Below are 19402 nucleotides of genomic sequence, written 5' to 3' on the forward strand. Positions count from 1 at the left end.
ACTTTCAATTTTAATTCGATTAATTTAAAAGTGTAAAATACTTATTATTTTTTATCAAATTTTGATTTGGATATTCTAATTCAAATTATTAAATTAATTTTACATGTTTAAAACGAAACAAAGTATAAATTAATTTTCTATTTAAACGAAAAAATGCTATTTTTTAAATTTTGGTAAATATTCTCGGTTTAGCTCATTTTACTTGTAGAAAAATAGAAGTATAATAAAGTATTTCTATCTACTTTTTAGAAGAGTTGGTAATATAAAGTATAAACCGTCATTTTTTTGCCCTTAAATAAAAAAGTGGGTGGGACCACAAAGGATGTTTTTGCTCTTAAATAAAAAAGTAGGACCGAACACGGACGATGATCTTGTCTCTATAAACCGGCTCTTCTATATAGTAGTGATAGTAAAATAATACATATAATTTTTTTTATCAAATTTTGATTTGGATAATTTTAATTAAAATTATTATATTAATTTTACATGTTTAAAATGAAACAAAGTAGAAATTTGATTTTCTAAATGAAGAACTTCTATTTTTTAATTTTTAGTAAATATTTTTTATTTAACTCATTTTACTTGTCATGTTATTTTTTACACAGTTTTTTAAGGAAACGTTAATTAGAATTAGAATTTCACTAATTTACCTTATTAATTATTTGATCTCCATTTAATATTATTTTTTATTTTAAGACATTAATCTCATTTATTAGAGTAAGGAAAAAATGAAAAAGTAATTAAATTCTATCTTATTTTTTCTTTTCTCATTTATTAGAGTAAGGAAATAAATGAAAAAGTAATTAAATTCTATCTTATTTTAATATATAAGTATTTTAAGTATGTTGCTGTACAATAATTTCATTTGCTCCCACTAATGAGTTGATACGCATGTGGCAATGAATCCATCATTATTGATTTAATTGTTTGATTTTCTAAACACTTTTTTTTAACATTATTTGTTTTTTGAATATGGGATTCACTTTTTTTTTTTTTTTTTAATATTGCTTAATTTTGTTAATATGGGGTTCACTTTTTTTTTCCCGTGAGTTTGAACGTGGTGGGTTCCACTTTTTTTTTTTTTAAATACTGGTTGGTGTTTAATATGGGGCCCACAATTTTTTTTTAATACTGGTTGATGTTTAATATGGGGCCATGAAGAACTTCTATTTTTTAATTTTTAATAAATATTTGTTTAACTCATTTTAGTTGTCATGTTGTTTTTTACATGGTTTTTTAAGGAAACGTCAATTAGAATTATAATTTCACTAATGTACCTTATTAATTATTTGATCTCCATTTAATATTTTTTTATGACATTAATATCTTTTCACATTTATTAGAGTAAGGAAAAAATGAAAAAGTAATTAAATTTTATTCCACTTTTTTTTTCCCGTGAGTTTGGATGTGGTGGATTCCACTTTTTTTCTTTTTTCTTTTTTTTAATACTGGTTGGTGTTTAATATGGTGCCCAATATTTTTTTTTAATATTAGTTGCTGTTTAATATATATGGGGGCCCACAATTTTTAATATATTTTTTTTAATATGGGATTCACCTTTTTTTTTTTTTTTTAATATTGCTTGATTTTGTTAATATGGGATCGAGTTTTTGTTTTCCCGTAAGTTTGGATGTGGTGGGTTCCACTTTTTTTTTTTTTTTTTTTTTTTTTTAATACTGGTTGATATTTAATATGGTGCCCAATATATTTTTTTTAATATTAGTTGTTGTTGGGGCCCACAATGTTTTTTGACATTGTTTGTTTTTTTAATACGGGATTCACTTTTTTTTTATATATATATATTGCTTGATTTTGTCAATACGGGATACTCTGTTCAAAACACGATTAATATAACATTGTAGTTTGTGCTCCGTATTTAAAAATTTATTATATTAGTGTTTGCTACGAATACGCACGTGGCAATGAATCCATCATTATTGACTTAATGAGATACTTTGGAAATTACATGAATATTGTTTGATTTTTTAATACGGGGTGTACTTTTTTTTGACATTATTAATTTGCACTATTTTTTTAATATTAGTTGTTGTTTAATATATATGAAGCTCACAAATTTTTTTGTAAGAGAATTAAAATTATGGAGCCCACAATTTTTTTTAAATATTAATTTTACACTATATAGAAGAGATGGGGCCCACAATTTTTTTGAACGGCCGACGAAAACATGAGCCCCAACCGGCTCTTCTATATAGTGTAAATGTAAATGTAAATAAGCACTAGATAATGTAGCTAACGTAAGGCGCATAGTACTCTGAATTGATTATTAGAAATTATGAGAAATGGAGTATGTAGCCATTATAGGTGGATTACTACTTGCCTGGACTTTGCTTCTATGCATTCGTTGCGTAGCAATAAGCTCCAGCCGAACAATCCCAGATGCACTTCATGCGCATAATCACTCTTAATACTCTGTGGTGTTTCTACCAGTTTGCTCTCAGTGGAGAAGCCTAAGGAAAATTTTGAATTTTCATATCTTCTCCAGCAACAGGTTTGACGCAAGTCAACATCTCAGGTAAAGGTTGGAAATGGGTGGGTTCAGTAATATAAACTTGGACGTAGGGCTGCATATCGGTCGGTTCGGTTCGGGTTTCAAAGTTATCGGTTAATCGGTTGTTGTTTGTTATCGGTTCAGTTATCGGTTTAACCGTTAAGATTTCACACAAAAAATATTCAAGAACAAGGAACCCATCTTCAAAACTGAAAGTCGCTTCATCTCCTAAGACTATGCCGAACAAAAAAAATTCAAGAACGAAGAACTTTTTCTGCTAGAAAGTGATTTCCCTAATTTCCCAACCCCAACAAACACCCCAAAACAGAGAAATACAAAAACACATAAACAAGAGTGAGAATTGAAAGCAATGTAGAAGAAGTAAAAAATAGTTTAGTAAGTTTACGTTTTCAAGTCGGGCTTGCGTCTTGCGAGTTGGAGGAGAAGGGTTTCTGTTGTGATACGCCGCTTGAGAGACTGAGTTTATGAAGTGGAAATCAAGTGAACCCAAAATTTAGTCAAGTGACTTTATATATGGAACGGTAGAATTATAATTAATAAATGGTTATCGGGTTATCGGTTCACCCGTTAACAAAAATGATCAAACCGTGACCCGACCCAATAAGCCAATAACCACAGGGCACCACCCGATACCCGAACCAGTAATCCATTAACCCGAACCATTAACCCAATAACCCATTAATTGGTTCGGGTTATTGGTTTAACCGTTAATATGCACAGCCCTACTTGGACGGTCAATTTTTTTTTTTTTTTTTTAAAAGGATTTAGTATGTGATGGATTCTGTGCTAAACAACATATTCCCATCGCTAAACTAGTTTAATGACATATTAGGAATGAATTTCATAGCTAATTCATGCTTTTCTTTTGTGGTGCGTCACCGGTCAATAACTCATCCAAACTTTACTTGAGTAAACATAAGTTGGATCAAGATGGGTCAAATAGGTTGTTGTAACCCAGCATATGACCCAACTTTTCATCTTTTTTAGTATCTTGCTATGTTTTTTAATAAAAAGGAAAATATGAAAACTAATGCCTTTTTTATCATGTTAAGTTCTTCCATATTAATATAATATCTCCAAATTTAATTTTATCTGTTTGGACTTAGATTGCATTTTGATCTGTCATGTTATACTATTTTGACCCAATAAATTGATGGATCATTTCGTGTTTAACTGGGTCAAATCAGTAAGTGGTGATAACCAACATGTGTATAAACTTGGACAGTTTTTGGCTTTGGCGGTTACTAAAATATTGATTTGTCACTTCTAATGTCAGGTCCCAAAAGATCCAAGATTTTATCGATTACTGCAGCAAGTGTAGCCAAAGTGAAGAGGCAGTGAATATAGGCCAAGCTGCTTTCGAGGCAATGATAGATTTAGTTTCTAATACCATTTTTTCCAAGCATGTAGTGGACCCTTATGCAAATTCAGGAAAAGAATTCAAGGAAGTGGTATGGAAAATTATGGAAGAAGCTGTAGGCCCAATTTTCCTGATTATTTCCCCCTGTTGAAAATGATTGATCCTCAAGGGGTAAGGCGACGAATAGGCAAGCATACTGATAAGTTGCTTCAGCTGATTGAGGAATTGATCGATGACAGATTGCAGCAAAGGAGTAAATTGGCAAATAACAGTAGCACTGATTTTCTTGATGCTTTGTTAAATACCAGCCAAGAGGATGCACAGGCAATCGACAGAAATCATATAAAACACTTGTGCCTGGTAATTTGAACCGCTTTTTATTACTTGTGCCTGGTAATTTGAACCTCTTTTTATTTTCATTAAGTTCCTTATTTGCAAAGCCGTATAGAGCTTTTTAACAATTATTTTCGACCCACAAAACTAGTAAAAAAGATCAGCAAATGTTAATTATGGACCCATAATTTCAGTAGTACATGAAATCAAAATCATATCCTCCTAATTTAATTTACACAAGAATGTCACGATAATTTATCACGGAACAGTAAGTATGAACCTTCTAGTTTATTAATGTTGGCATCTCTTAAAGTTAGTTATATTGCAGGACCTTTTCGTTGCGGGAACGGATACAACTTCAAGTACATTAGAATGGGCAATGGTAGAGGTCATGAGAAAACCATACATAATGAAGAAAGCTAAAAGCGAGCTTGCAGATGTTATTGGCAAAGGCAAGATAATCGAAGAGTACGACATCACCCGCCTCCCTTATTTGCAGTGCCTAGTGAAAGAAACCTTGCGAATGCACCCACCAGTTCCCTTTTTGATTCGCAAGGTCGATCAAGACATCGAGGCGTGTGGCTATTTTATTCCGAAAGACTCTTCAAGTTTTAGTGCACGTATGGTCAATAGGTCGTGATCCAACTACATGGGAGGATCCCCGGGCATTTAAGCTAGAGAGATTTTGGGGTTCGAAAATGGACGTTCGTGGCCAAGATTTTGAAATCATTCCATTTGGTACTGGTCGAAGAATTTGTCCGGGGCTACCTTTGGCAACAAGGACACTTTCTGCAATGTCGGGTTCATTGTTGAATTCATTTGATTGAAAAGCTGAAGGTAATACCGCGCCAGAAGACTTGGATGTGGAAGAAAAGTTTGGGATTACACTTGCGAGATCACGTCCTTTAAGAGCTGCTCCTATTCTGCTATAAATGTCGACTCCAAATAGGCAATGTAATAAACTAAGAAATTGGGGATTCTTGATCTACTTAATTCTTCCTCGATCTTTGAAATAGTTTATGTTATTATTAATGAGATAAGATTAGAATGAATATAACGCTCGAGGAAAATGGAGTATATAATAAAATGTACTAAGATCCAACATTAAGTTGTAGTAGCATAATATGAGGGTTAAACTATCAAAATTTTGTTTTATATTTTTAATATGATAATAATTGTTTATTAAAAAATCATAGTTTAATTTTATGTCCTCTAATTATTTTTTCACTTTATCTTCTTAATGTTGCTCTCCTATCTTTGTTTAAAATGAAATCATTTTCTTGCTCAGGCTAAGGCATAAACATTAACATTTTTATTGATTTTTTAAAACCTTTATACTCCATCAGGGCCTCCTAGATCTCAATTAATTCCTCCTTTTCCTCTATTGTTATGTAGAAGTATCTAATTTTTGCTCCACTTTAATTAAATAACTAGTTTTTGGATATTATCTGAAAACCAACCTTTTGTTATATATGAGCAAATAGAACAAGGAAATTAAGATATTGACACTCAAATATTTAGAGTTCAAATTGAAAAGGTTAAAAAGACCAAGTACAATCAGGGAATAGAGTTCATAATCACAGTGCGAATGCAATAAGATAAGGAGGAACACATCAGAAAATTTAGACATAATTTACCATAATTATCTATAACAATTTTCTTCCAGGATCGAGGTATAATCTATGTAACATGGAAGTTAAACTCTAACGAAGAAAAAATTAACATGACACCTCTCTAAATGGCCAGCTCACGTAACAGAATTAAGTGAAAAAATAAAGAAAGAAAGAATGAAGTAGTAGCAGGGTCTTCGTCGCACTTACTCTGAGCATGTAATTAGTGATAATGCTGCTTTGAAACCCTCTAGCAATTGCCTAGACATAAACATTAAAATAACAGTTTCTCAGAACATGAGAACGAATCATAGGCTAATTAAGCTGCTAAAAGGTCAACTTTGTGAAAAGATCGATTTCAACCTCCGGGAAGATTTCAGCATCCTTTCCTTCATTGCAAGTTCCGTTATTTATACACATTTTCTATTATAAATAACAAAAGAATATATGAACTATACCCGGTTATCAGCTAAAAGTGAAAAAATCATATTCATTCACATAGATCTCTGACATCTAACAGAAAATTGAAAATTTGCTTTAACAACCATTTTTGCAAATGCACCACCGATTTGTCTCTTTCTTATACTCATCTACTACAGGTTTTCTTAATTAATTACCCTTGCAACTCTTCAGTCTCCTTTATCATAGCAATAAGTAAGCATTGATAGGTAAGGGGAGAAGAATCATACTATGAGGAAAATAAAAAAGCAAAAGCGGAAGCAAACAGGCAATTTGGGTATTAATTTCTTTAATTGATGGAGATGTGGGCCATTAATAATGAGTGGGGCATTTTGTAGGTAAAGAAAACGGGTAGATTATTTGCCGTAAATTGAATTATATATTATTTTCTGAAGAGCATAATACTGACAGGTAACTGAGTTTGATTGCGGAATATTTTCGTAATCCAATTTTAATCTTAGATGCTTCTCACTTTTAGTATGATAACTACATGCCTTTGTAGTAAAACAAAAAGGATAAAAAAATTTGCTAAAAAAATGTATAGAAAGTGTAAGTACACTTATTTGCTTTTTATTTTTTTATTTTTTATAAAGATTTGTTAAACAGAAATGAAACAAAAAAGCAAAAGTTGTAACTATTTGAAACCACGCGAAAAGTAGTACCATGTGTTCCCTGCACCATAATTTTAAGAGAAAAGGGCAAAAAATATCCTTCTACTTTGGGAAAAGGCTAAAAATATCCTCCAAACTAATTTTAGATCAAAAATACCCCTCGCATCATCAAAGTTTTCACATATACCCCTGTCTTAACGAAAATTCTCAAATCCGTGAAGATAATTTGGTTTCATTTTTTAAACCCGTTTCATTATTTAAACCCGACCCAACTAAATAAAAACCTACGATCCTACAATCCCCTTTAAACATGTAGGCCAGGGTGAAAAAATGTGATCGTAGGATCATAGGTTTTTATATAGTTGGGTCGGATTTAAATAATGGAGCGAGTTTAAAAAATAAAACCGGATTATCTTCACGGATTTGGGAATTTTCGTTACGATAGGGGTATATGTGAAAACTTTGATGATGTGAGGGGTATTTCTGACCCAAAATTAATTTGAAGGATATTTTTAGCCCTTTTCCCAAAGTAGAGGGGTATTTTTGACCCTTTTCCTAATTTTAAGCCATGTGAAAATTACTACCATGTGTTCCTTGCACCATCAAACTTTGAAAAAGATCCAACCCTGTAGAGGTTTTGTCTGATTAACACTTTTTACATTTAGGATGGATGATGATGCAGTATATATAAGCACTAGATAATGTAGCTAATGCAAGGCGCCTAGGTACTCTGAATTGATTATTAGAAATGGAGTATGTAGCCATTATAGGTGGATTACTACTTGCCTGGACTTTGCTTCAATGCATTCGTTGCGTAGCAATAAGCAAAAGACGCAACAAAAATATTCCACCAGGGCCAGTTCCCCTGCCATTGATTGGAAATTTGCATAACATTCTTGGTGATCAACCTCATCAGTCCCTTGCCAGGCTTGCCGAGAAGTATGGCCCAATGATCAGCCTCAGAATGGGCCAACTAACGACAGTGGTTATATCTTCATCAGCAGTTGCCAAAGAAGTCCTACAAAAGCAAGATTTGGCCTTCTCCAGCAGAACAATCCCAGATGCACTTCATGCGCATAATCACTCTCAATTCTCTGTGGTGTTTCTACCAGTTTGCTCTCAGTGGAGAAGCCTAAGGAAAGTTTTGAATTTTCATATCTTCTCCAGCAACAGGTTTGACGCAAGTCAACATCTCAGGTAAAGGTTGGAAATGGGTGGGTTCAGTAATATAAACTTGGACTGTCAAATTAATTTTTTTAAAAAAAAGGAATTAGTATGTGATGGATTCTGTGCTAAACGACATATTCCCATCGCTAAACTAGTTTAACGACATATTAGGAATGAATTTCATAGCTAATTCATGTTTTTCTTTTGTGGTGCGTCACGAGTCAATAACTCGGAAAATATGAAAACTAATGCCTTTTTTATCATGTTAAGTTCTTCCATATTAATATAATATCTCCAAATTTAATTTTATCTGTTTGGACTTAGATTGCATTTTGATCTGTCATGTTATACTATTTTGACCCAATAATTTGATGGATCATTTCGTGTTTAACTGGGTCAAATCAGTAAGTGGTGATAACCAACATGTGTATAAACTTGGACAGTTTTTGGCTTTGGCGGTTACTAAAATATTGATTTGTCACTTCTAATGTCAGGTCCCAAAAGATCCAAGATTTAATTGATTACTGCCGCAAGTGTAGCCAAAGTGGAGAGGCAGTGAATATAGGCCAAGCTGCTTTCGAGGTAATGATAAATTTAGTTTCTAATACCATTTTTTCCAAGGATGCAGCGGACCCTTATGCAAATTCAGGAAAAGAATTCAAGGAAGTGGTATGGAAAATTATGGAAGAAGCTGGTAGGCCCAATTTTGCTGATTATTTCCCCCTGTTGAAAACGATTGATCCTCAAGGGATAAGGCGACGAATAGGCAAGCATATTGATAAGTTGCTTCAGCTGATTGAGGAACTGATCAACGAACGATTGCAGCAAAGGAGTAAATTGCCAAATAACAGTAGCACTGATTTTCTTGATGCTTTGTTGAATACCAGTCAAGAGGATGCACAGGCAATCAACAGAAATCATATAAAACACTTGTGCCTGGTAATTTGAACCTCTTTTATTTTCATTAAGTTCCTTATTTGCAAAGCCGTATAGAGCTTTTTAACAGTTATTTTCGACCCGCAAAACTAGTAAAAAAGATCAGCAAATGTTAATTATGGACCCATAATTTCAGTAGTACATGAAATCAAAATCATATCCTCCTAATTTAATTTACACAAGAATGTCACGATGATTTATCACGGAACAGTAAGTGTGAACCTTCTAGTTTATTAATGTTGGCATCTCTTAAAGTTAGTTATATTGCAGGACCTTTTCGTTGCGGGAACGGATACAACTTCAAGTACATTAGAATGGGCAATGGTAGAGGTCATGAGAAAACCATACATAATGAAGAAAGCTAAAAGCGAGCTTGCAGATGTTATTGGCAAAGGCAAGATAATTGAAGAGTACGACATCACCCGCCTCCCTTATTTGCAGTGCCTAGTGAAAGAAACCTTGCGAATGCACCCACCAGTTCCCTTTTTGATTCGCAAGGTCGATCAAGACATCGAGGCGTGTGGCTATTTTATTCCGAAAGATTCTCAAGTTTTAGTGCACGTATGGTCAATAGGCCGTGACCCGGCCATATGGGAGGATCCTCTGGCATTTAAGCCTGAGAGATTTTGGGGTTCGAAAATGGACGTCCGCGGCCAAGATTTTGACCTCATTCCATTTGGTTTTGGCAGAAGAATTTGCCCGGGATTGCTTTTGGCGACCGCGAAATTATCTGTAATGTTGGCTTCATTATTGAATTCATTTGATTGGAAAGTTGAAGGTGGTATTGCTCCTGAGGATTTGGATGTGGAAGAAAAGTTTGGGATTACACTAGCGAGATCACGTCCTTTACGTGCTGTCGCTATTCCGCTATAAATATCGGGTCTAGATTGACCATGTAACAACATTATTAGTGAGGAGACAATACTTAAAACTTAGGAATTGGGAGTCTTGATGTTCGTGCACCTCGGTCACGAATTAATAATGTTCCACATGTTAGTATAGAGTATATATTTAGTTTACCATATTAGCTAATGATTTGTTGTATTCTTCCCAATATTTAGTTTACCATATTACTAATGATTTGTTATATTCTTCGCTGTTTAAGAAAGGGTATAATTAATTGTGTTTTGCATTTGTATACTCTTCTATAAATAAATGACACGAGCTTACATTATCATGGTATCAGAAGTCTAAACCATCTTATAATCATTAAATAAATTGGACAGTTACAAAAAAAGGCTCCAGCCCTTTAATTTCTGAATGCGCGAACAAGATGTGATAATTGAACATGGGGATTATTAAATGCAGAATAGAGTTGTCCCACGAGGCGTAAGTATTGAACACGTGCAATTCTGCGGATGACATCTTCTGCTAAATGCAGAAAATTTACAGTTGTTAAGATCCATTTATGCAGCCGATATCATTTGTAGGATTTTAGCCGTTAGTAGGATTTTCGATGTGAATCAGAATTAATCGCGGTCCTCAAAACTGCACCAACACCGGGAGCAAAACCAAAAAGCAAAGTACGGGACCTTTATACAATTGCTCAAACTAAAAGTGTACTAAGTGCACTCATTTGCAGTGAATTTTGTTATTTGCTACATATATTAATGAAGATTTGTTAAAAGGAAATGAAACAGGAAAGTAAAAGTTGTAGTAATATTTTGAAACCGTGTTAAAAATAGTACTATTATAATCCTAAATTTCAAGAGCTCCTGTCCCCATTAATAAGAAAATTGAATATATGAATAATGATGGCGGCTCACATGGCACAAGCATTGGTGTTGAATTGCTTGATATATTATCCCCGAATTTTTTTTATCTGTCAGAGTCAGCAGAAGACAGATACGCATCAATTATTGAATGATTATTAGTCGAGCAGCTGAGTTTCGATAAATGAATGCATAAAGCTAAAAATAAAAAATAAAAAAAAAGACCTTCAATGCATAAGTGACCATTAGATAATGTAAGGCACCCCATAACTTGTTCAGCCAAGAAAACAGAAGTAAACAATGGATTATGTAGCCATTGTAGGTGGATTACTACTTGCCTGGACTTTGCTTCAGTGCATTCGTTGGCTAGCTATAAGCAACAGATGTAACAGAAAACACCCACCAGGGCCAGTTCCCCTACCCTTAATTGGAAATCTTCACAACATTCTTCTTGGTGGTCAACCTCACCAGTCCATTGCAAAGCTTGCCGACAAATATGGCCCAATAATTAGCCTCAGCTTCGGACGAATAACGACAGTGTTTATATCTTCATCAGCCGTGGCCAAAGAAGTCTTACAAAAGAAAGATTTGGCCTTTTCAAGTAGAACAATTCCAGATGCAATATATGCACTAAATCACTGCCAATTCTCTGTGGTATGGCTACCAGTCGCTAATCGATGGAGAAGCCTAAGGAAAATCTTGAATTCTAATATCTTCTCTGGCAGCAGGCTTGATGCAAATCAACATCTCAGGTAACTTGGCAAATGAGTCGGTTAAGTCAAACTTGGACGAGTCAAATCAACACACATTTCATGATCTGACCTCACCCAAATTAAGTTGGCTTGAGTCAAATTTATATAATTTTCAATCTTCAAAGTTGATTTTGTATGTTTGAGTTGCATTTTGACCCATCCGGTTACACTATTTTCACCCAATATATTGAGTCATTTCAAGGTTACTAAAAGAAGTTGATTTTGTTGCTTCTATATATCCTCAGGTCCCGAAAGATCCAAGATCTTATTGCTTATTGCGATAGGTGTAGCCAAACTGGTGAGGCAGTGAATATAGGCCAAGCTACTTTTGAGACCTCTCTATGAATTTACTTTCGAATACTATTTTTTCCAAGGATGTAGTGGACCCTTATGCAAATTCAGGTAAAGAATTCAAGGACGTTGTGTCGAACATCACAGAAGAAGCTAATAAGCCCAATTTGGCGGATTATTTCCCGGTCTTGAAAATGATAGATCCTCAAGGAATAAGGCGACGAATGGGCAAGCTTTTTGGTAAGTTGCTTCAACAAATTGAGGGACTGATAGATGAACGATTCGAGCAAAGAAGGAGATTTGCAACTAGCAGTAGCACTGACGTTCTCGATGTTTTGTTAAATACCAGCAATGAAGACCCACAGGCAATCGACAGAAATCACATCGAACGGTTATGCTTGGTACATTCAACTTCTTTCCTTTTTTTTTTTTTTTTTTTTTTTTTGGTACATTCTCCTTCTTTCCTTTATGATCTGCGTTTAAGCTTTATTAGTGTATGTTATTGGACTCAATTTAGCCTTGCTCTTTGGTCAAATTGCGGAGATATATTCATCACATTTGGGGTGTGTTCGGTATGAAGGAAAATGTTTTCCAGGGAAAATAAGTGAGTTGGAGTATATATTTTTTGTGTTCAATACGTAAGCAAAAAATATTATCCTAAAAGCATCTGTATATAATCTAGAGAAATACAATGGGATGTGGGAGGTATGGGTGGTGGGGATGGGGGTGAAGATGAGGTGTGTTGGAGGGTGAGGTGTATACAATTCATGTGAAATGTCACTTGTGGTAATTGTTTTCCTTACTTCTACTAGTGGAGTTGTTTTCCTCATTTTTATGGAACTTATTTTGCTAGTAAGAATATTTTCGAAAATTTTTGATCAACCCAACATGAAAAATTGCAAAAAGTTTTCCATAAAATGTTTTCCTCCATACCGAACACACGTTTAGTGTAACGGATATTAGGGGAAGAGCTATAGTCGTATACCCTGCACATTTTTCTGTTTATGTTGATAAGAATACACATTATATAGCTATTTACTGCCTAATTGTAAAAGGATCCATTATGTACTTGCTACCTTATAAGAGCTAGCTAGTTTGTAAGGAAAAGAGTTATGATAAGCATCAATTTATACGAGAATGTCACAATGATATATTCCATAGTAAGTACAAATTTTCAATTTATCAATTTTGGCATCGATTAGATTTAGTTATATTGCAGGACCTTTTCGTTGCGGGAACTGACACAACTTCTAATACATTAGAATGGGCAATGGTAGAGGTCATGAGAAAACCATACATAATGAGAAAAGCTAAAGCTGAGCTTGCAGAAGTTATTGGCAAAGGCAAGGCAATAGAAGAGGTCGACGCTGCTTGTCTCCCATATTTGCAGTGCATAGTGAAAGAAACCTTGCGGATACACCCACCAGTACCTTTTTGATTCGAAAGGTAGACCAAGATGTTGAGGCGTGTGGCTATTTTGTTCCAAAAGACTCTCAAGTGTTAGTGTATGTATGGTCAATAGGCCGTGATCCAGCTATATGGGAGGATCCACTCACCTTTAAGCCTGAGAGATTTTGGGGGTTCAAATATGGATGTTCGTGGCCAAGATTTTGAACTCATTCCATTTGGTGCCGGTCGAAGAATTTGCCCGGGGTTACCTTTGGCAGCCAGAACAGTTTCCGTAATGTTGGGTTCATTGTTGAATTCATTTGATTGGAAAGCTGAAGAGGATATTGCACTAGAGGATTTGGATGTACACTTGCGAGATTGCGTCCTTTAAAAGTTGTCCCTGTTCCACTGTAAATGCCAGCTCCAAATTGACCATGTAATAACACTATTTTATTAGTGACCAGACACTAGACAGTATCCAAAACTTTGGAATTGGGGTGTCTTGACTCTTGATGCTCCGTGCACCTCAGTGATGAATTAATAATGAATGTCCCACATGTACACTATAGTTTATCATTGTTGTATTCTTCTCTCTTTTAAGTAATGTAACTATTTTCTTTTAAGCAATTGTGTTGGTTTAGTTAAAACTTAAAGGGAAAATTTCATAAATGACTATATTTTGAGGGTTAAAAATCTGGCATAGCTACATTTTGCTGATTTACAGCTCGTAGCTATTTTTATGTTTGCTGTATTCATTTTTTTTTCGCTGTATTCAATTTTTGTTTTCGCTGTATTCATGAATATGATGATTTTTTTCACTGTATTCCTGAAATGAGTATCTGTATTCATAAACGAGCTCGCTGTATTAATGAATACAACAAGTAAAACTGAATACATAAAAATATAGATACATCAATAATTAACAAATACACCACTAAAAAAATGAATACAAAAAAAAATTTAACAAAAAAACTCAAAAATGTGAATACAATCGCCGTATTTATGAATACAATCACTAGTTCCGAACAGATCTGGAGACGATTTCCGGCCAGATCTGCCTGAAATTTCATAACAACAACTACAACCCTTATGCGCCACCGTGGTTGGCGGACGGAGCCGGATTCAGTGGAAGCAACACTAGTGGTCGGGGGCCAGATCTAGAGGCTCTCTTTAAGGCTACCATATTTAAATTTCAACATCCATTTTGGTTAATACATATCTCGAAGAATTGAGTGCCAAGCTGCAATCTTGGTCATCAATGGATTTTGGTTGCTCTGCTTTTCATGCTTTATTAAAGCCTAGAATCCCTTCTAACTCCATCATCATTCTACTTGCCTTATTTGTATCACTTAGCAACCAGTTGGGGGTTATATGAGTCCGTGGAAGAACATTAATTACTTCAATTACCCTTTTCCAATGGCAGAAGGGAGAAGAGGGGAAAAAGGAGAGAAAATTGAGGGAGAAAAGAGATGGGCGAGAGAGAAGGAGAGAAAAGAGGGAAGAGAGCAGTGAAAGTGAGAAAGAGAAAGAGAAAGAGAGATGAGAGAGGTAGGTTGAAAGTGAATAATGTGATATGGGTATTCTACTTTATATATATATATATGTAGCTATAAGTTGTATTTAACATATTATAATTAGCTATGAAATGTATTTATTTTAAATTATAGCTACTAAATATAAATATGTAGTAGAGTTAGTTATGCCATGTAGTTATCCCAAACTTAAATGAGTCTAAACGGGCCAAATAAGTAATCCTCTTATGATATGATCCCTCTCGAAGTAATGTAACTATTTTCTTTTAAGCAATTTTTTTTGGTGCCCACGTCAGCCAAAAAATACAGGAAAAATGAGGTCAGGGGGTAATAGGTCGCCCGCAAAGGTTGGGTGCGTCATAATTAATTCGAGTATACGTTGGGGGGTTTTTATGTATTTTCCCTAACTAATTTTAATTCTTCACCAAACCTTTTTACAACCACTAGAAAATTACTTTATGTGGCAAAAACTTATAATTAATATTTGGAAAGGTTCATCATTTCCTTGTAAGATCATGACATTAGGAATATTGTAGTAAATCTCCTTTCCAAGCTTTCATTTTTAATTAAATGTTTTAAGTTTTCTCTAAAACTTTGCCTACTATTTTAAAACTTGGAACTAAATTATTTAAATCGTCATATCTATCAATAAGATATTTTACAACAAGAACTAAGGTATTATATTACAACAAATGACTAATATTTTATTTACTTGAAAAACCTTTCCCAATATAAAATATTACGAAGAGATGCATGTTGTGAAACTAGAGATTTTATCTTTTATGAGAATACTATAGCTAAAAAAATTACGACCACGAAAATAAGATGGGCAATATTGATTTTTTTGCATACATAATTATAAACTATAAACATGTACTAATAACTAGTTGTAAAACAATAGAATTTTTTTGGAGGGATTTGACTATTGGAGGCCTAAAATAGATGCTCTAATGACTTAACCTTAAACCGTTAAAAACATGATTCTTGATAGATTTTAGACGCCGTCCGTGGGGATCAAACCCACTACCGTGTGGTTAAAAGCCACGCGCTCTACCGCTGAGCTAAGACAGATTAATCATATCTTTTCCTCATACAGAAGAATTCTTTGCAACCAAAATAATGAAAATTTTAAAATCACATTGAATTTACTTTCCACATGACCTGGCGGCAGAACTATGTAAATTATGATAGATACTTCAAGGATTTAGTGGATGGAATAATGAAGGACACGAGACCAGCATGGTGGATTAATTGCCTGTGATAAAATTAGTATATCCTCAGGACTAATGCGATATAATTCTTGTTTCTGAAAGCTACTAAAGTTATTTATATTTCCTTTTAATTATTAATTTCCTAAATGAACTCCCATGTGAATTGAAACTAGTATGTAAATGTTTGATTTCCTAAATGGATATATTACAAACTTGGTTTCAGACAGCACTTCACTTTATAAATTTATGATACATGTGTGCCATAATAGTAATTGTTAGCAATATTGTTAACAATAGAAATTACTTTATCTGTCCATATGATACTCTTTCTAGTTTGAAACGTACCAAAATGCTTAATACCACTTATGCTATTTTTTCTGTCAATTAACTTTTTACTTCTTTTATTTTTTTCCCACCGATCTAAGGTGACTTTAACTTCTTAAACTTTGAATTAAATGTGTCCTATAAAATGAGATGAACAAATTTGTTATTTTGATTTTTGTGACTCCTTAATCTTGCCAGAATGGAACTAAAGACTTCTTTTTAAGCAATGCTATGATTTACGGTTTTATTTAGGGAAGAGGATAAAAATACCCTTAAACTATTTAAAATAGATTAATTTTAGCCTCCATTATGTTTTGGGTAAAAATTTCCTTTAATTAGCCAAATAACTCAACAATATCATTCCTACTAACGGTTGATCAAAATCAAAAACAAGAGAAAATGAGTCAAGAAACTAAGTAGTATAAAAACTTTCTATTTTAACAAATGAACAACGATGAAATATACTATTTTCTTTCTTAAGCATTAGGTATGAGTTATTATCTCGGCACGTGATATCATGTATCTTTTCTTAAGTGACTATTTAAAGATTGATTTCACTACATTAATAATAATGGTTTTATTTTACAAACTCTACAAATAATATGATAAGAGAAATCAAATTAAATTAAATTTTGGTACGCTATAATGCGTATTGTAACTCTAAGTCATCTCAATTATGTTTAGTCGAGGGCCGATATAATAGTTGAAAGAAAACAATAGAGTAAGTATCTAATTGAATAATTAATGTTGCTAATTAAACTTTATATAAAAAATAAAATTGACACTTAGATTAAAAAATATAAATTGACATTGTATAAAATTTGTAATTTAAAATAATCAAAGTAATCTCATAATCTCCAATATAAGTTTTTGCTCAAGTCTTTACAAGCAAGAGCACTTATCCTGAGCTTTAAATGGAGGACAAAAATACTCCATTTCGTATAGTTCAATGGTAAAATTGTTTCATTTCCCTTATTTTAGAGCAACCGTTAGTAGGAAGGGTAGTTTTGAGCTATTTGGCTATTTGTAGGGCATTTTTTTAGCCAAGAACGTAATGAGGTCATTTTCAAGCTAAAAACGTAACGTATGATAAATTTGTAGGGCATTTTTTAGCCAAAAACGTAATGAGGTCATTTTCAAGCTAAAAACATAACGTATGATAAATTTGACCTATTTTGAATAATTCGAGGTATGTTTTACCCTTTTGCCTTTTATTTACAATATTCAAATTTATGAATGCCCAAATTTTATTTTCAAAAAACAAAAAAAATTGTAACCTGTAAAGGCCAAAAATAATTTGATGACATGAGGTGGGATGGTAGATCGTAATAAACATGGTTGTCTAGGTAGGTAGGCTGGTAGGCAATGGCACTGTCTTACATAAAGTGATAAAAGCTGCATGTGGAATCCTTTTGGTATTCAAATTGCTATTTTGAGGAGTCTCTTGGATCACTTATCATTCAAAGGAAATTAGAATCTTCACAGATACTCATCAATCTGTCTCGACCACTCTCGACACATGCAGTCCACAAAAGACACTTTTGAGTCAATCGAGAAGATATATTCTTCCCACTAACTCATTCATTCTCCCGAAACATCTTTAAGAGTTATTTCTCCTTCTCGCCTTTAATTTTCTGGTGCTGCTATTTGACACAACATGACACAATCTTATTTAACAGTCTCAATTATTCTTGACGAAGATTTGACTTCAATAGGTGGTATTTTTTTTTATTTTTTTTCGTTCAAGATAAAATAATTATTACACATAATATGCTTAAGTTTTTCATTCTTCCAACACTTAAAACTCATAAATTTATCTTGGATAAAGATTCACTTCAATTTTTTCCCCTCTAATATTTTTCTATAATTTATACATACACTTAATTTAGTTATTTGGTCAACCTATAAATACGGTCTATCAATACAAACTATAAGTTAATGTACCTTATAAATATCTTTTAAACAATAGAAAAAAAAAATCCTAAATTACATATAAAAATTGTCTAAATATTTTTTTTATTATTTTATTTTCTACAAAGTGGTGGTTAGACCGACTATGCTGTATGGGGCGGAGTGTTGGCCAGTTAAGATCTCTCACGTTCAAAAGATGAAAGTTGCCGAGATGAAAATGTTGAGATGGATGTGTGGCCACACCAGGAGGGACAGAATTAGGAATGAGGATATTCGGGATAAGGTAGGGGTGGCCTCGGTGGAAGACAAGATGCGAGAAGCGAGATTGAGATGGTTTGGGCATGTGAAGAGGAGAGGCACAGATACCCCAGTGCGGAGGTGTGAGAGGTTGGCCATGGATGGTTTCAGACGAGGTAGGGGTAGGCCGAAGAAGTATTGGGGAGAGGTAATTAGACACGACATGGCGCAACTACAGCTTACCGAGGACATGACCTTAGATAGGAGGGTTTGGAGGACCTAAATTAGGGTAGAAGGCTAGTAGATAGTCTCGTTATCCGTTCTTATTAGTAGTCGTATTATTGCAATATAATTTCTTGTGATCCGATTTCTGTTATTATCTGTTATTTCCTATGCTTTGATTATCCTGTGTTATCTGCTCCGATTTCTGCTATTATCTGTTATTTCCTGTGCTTTGATTATCCTGTGTTATCTGTGTCGCTTGCATTATTTCATTTTCATATCGCTTTGAATCTCTTATCCGAATCTTTTAACCTTTTATCTGACTTCTTTTTATGCTTTTATTGAGCCGAGGGTCTTTCGGAAACATCCGTCCTACCTTGGTAGGAGTAAGGTCTGCGTACACTCTACCCTCCCCAGACCCCACGACGTGGGATTGCACTGGGTTGTTGCATTTATTTTATATAAAAAATGATTAAATTGAATCAAAACTTAGTAAAAATATTTACGCAATCCTATATAATATTTAGCTAAATTGAAGTAATTCAACATTTCAATTACAGTCAATCATAGTGTTGATTGCTTGTTTCATCCAGTTTTTGTCATTTTTTTTTTAAATTGATTGAATTAAATCAAAACTTTCTAATTGTTCCTCAATTATATCTAATACTTATCTAAATTCTTGCTAGAATAAATCTTTAATTCAAAGTCAACAATCGTGTGACTACTTGTTAAACCCGCTATTTAAAAAAAATGATTAAAGTAAATTGAAATTTGCTAATTGTTATTCAATTCTATCTAATACTTAGCTAAATTGA

The 19402-nt window shown here is 33.6% G+C and overlaps 1 protein-coding gene and 2 pseudogenes across 1 annotated transcript; all 3 read left to right on the forward strand.

Annotated features, from left to right (window-relative positions):
* Nucleotides 1-2168: 2168 nt before the first annotated feature.
* LOC132622771 (geraniol 8-hydroxylase-like) lies at nucleotides 2169-5301 on the forward strand (annotated as a pseudogene).
* Nucleotides 5302-7567: 2266 nt separating this feature from the next.
* LOC132622300 (geraniol 8-hydroxylase-like) lies at nucleotides 7568-10086 on the forward strand. The gene is made up of 3 exons (XM_060336885.1): nucleotides 7568-8100; nucleotides 8565-9009; nucleotides 9277-10086. The coding sequence occupies exons 1-3, from the start codon at nucleotides 7652-7654 to the stop codon at nucleotides 9877-9879; spliced, it is 1497 nt and encodes a 498-aa protein (XP_060192868.1). The 5' UTR covers nucleotides 7568-7651; the 3' UTR covers nucleotides 9880-10086.
* Nucleotides 10087-10770: 684 nt separating this feature from the next.
* LOC132624963 (geraniol 8-hydroxylase-like) lies at nucleotides 10771-14446 on the forward strand (annotated as a pseudogene).
* Nucleotides 14447-19402: the final 4956 nt, after the last annotated feature.

The sequence above is a fragment of the Lycium barbarum genome, chromosome 12 (genome assembly GCF_019175385.1).
Source record: "Lycium barbarum isolate Lr01 chromosome 12, ASM1917538v2, whole genome shotgun sequence".
NCBI classification, from domain to species: domain Eukaryota; kingdom Viridiplantae; phylum Streptophyta; class Magnoliopsida; order Solanales; family Solanaceae; genus Lycium; species Lycium barbarum.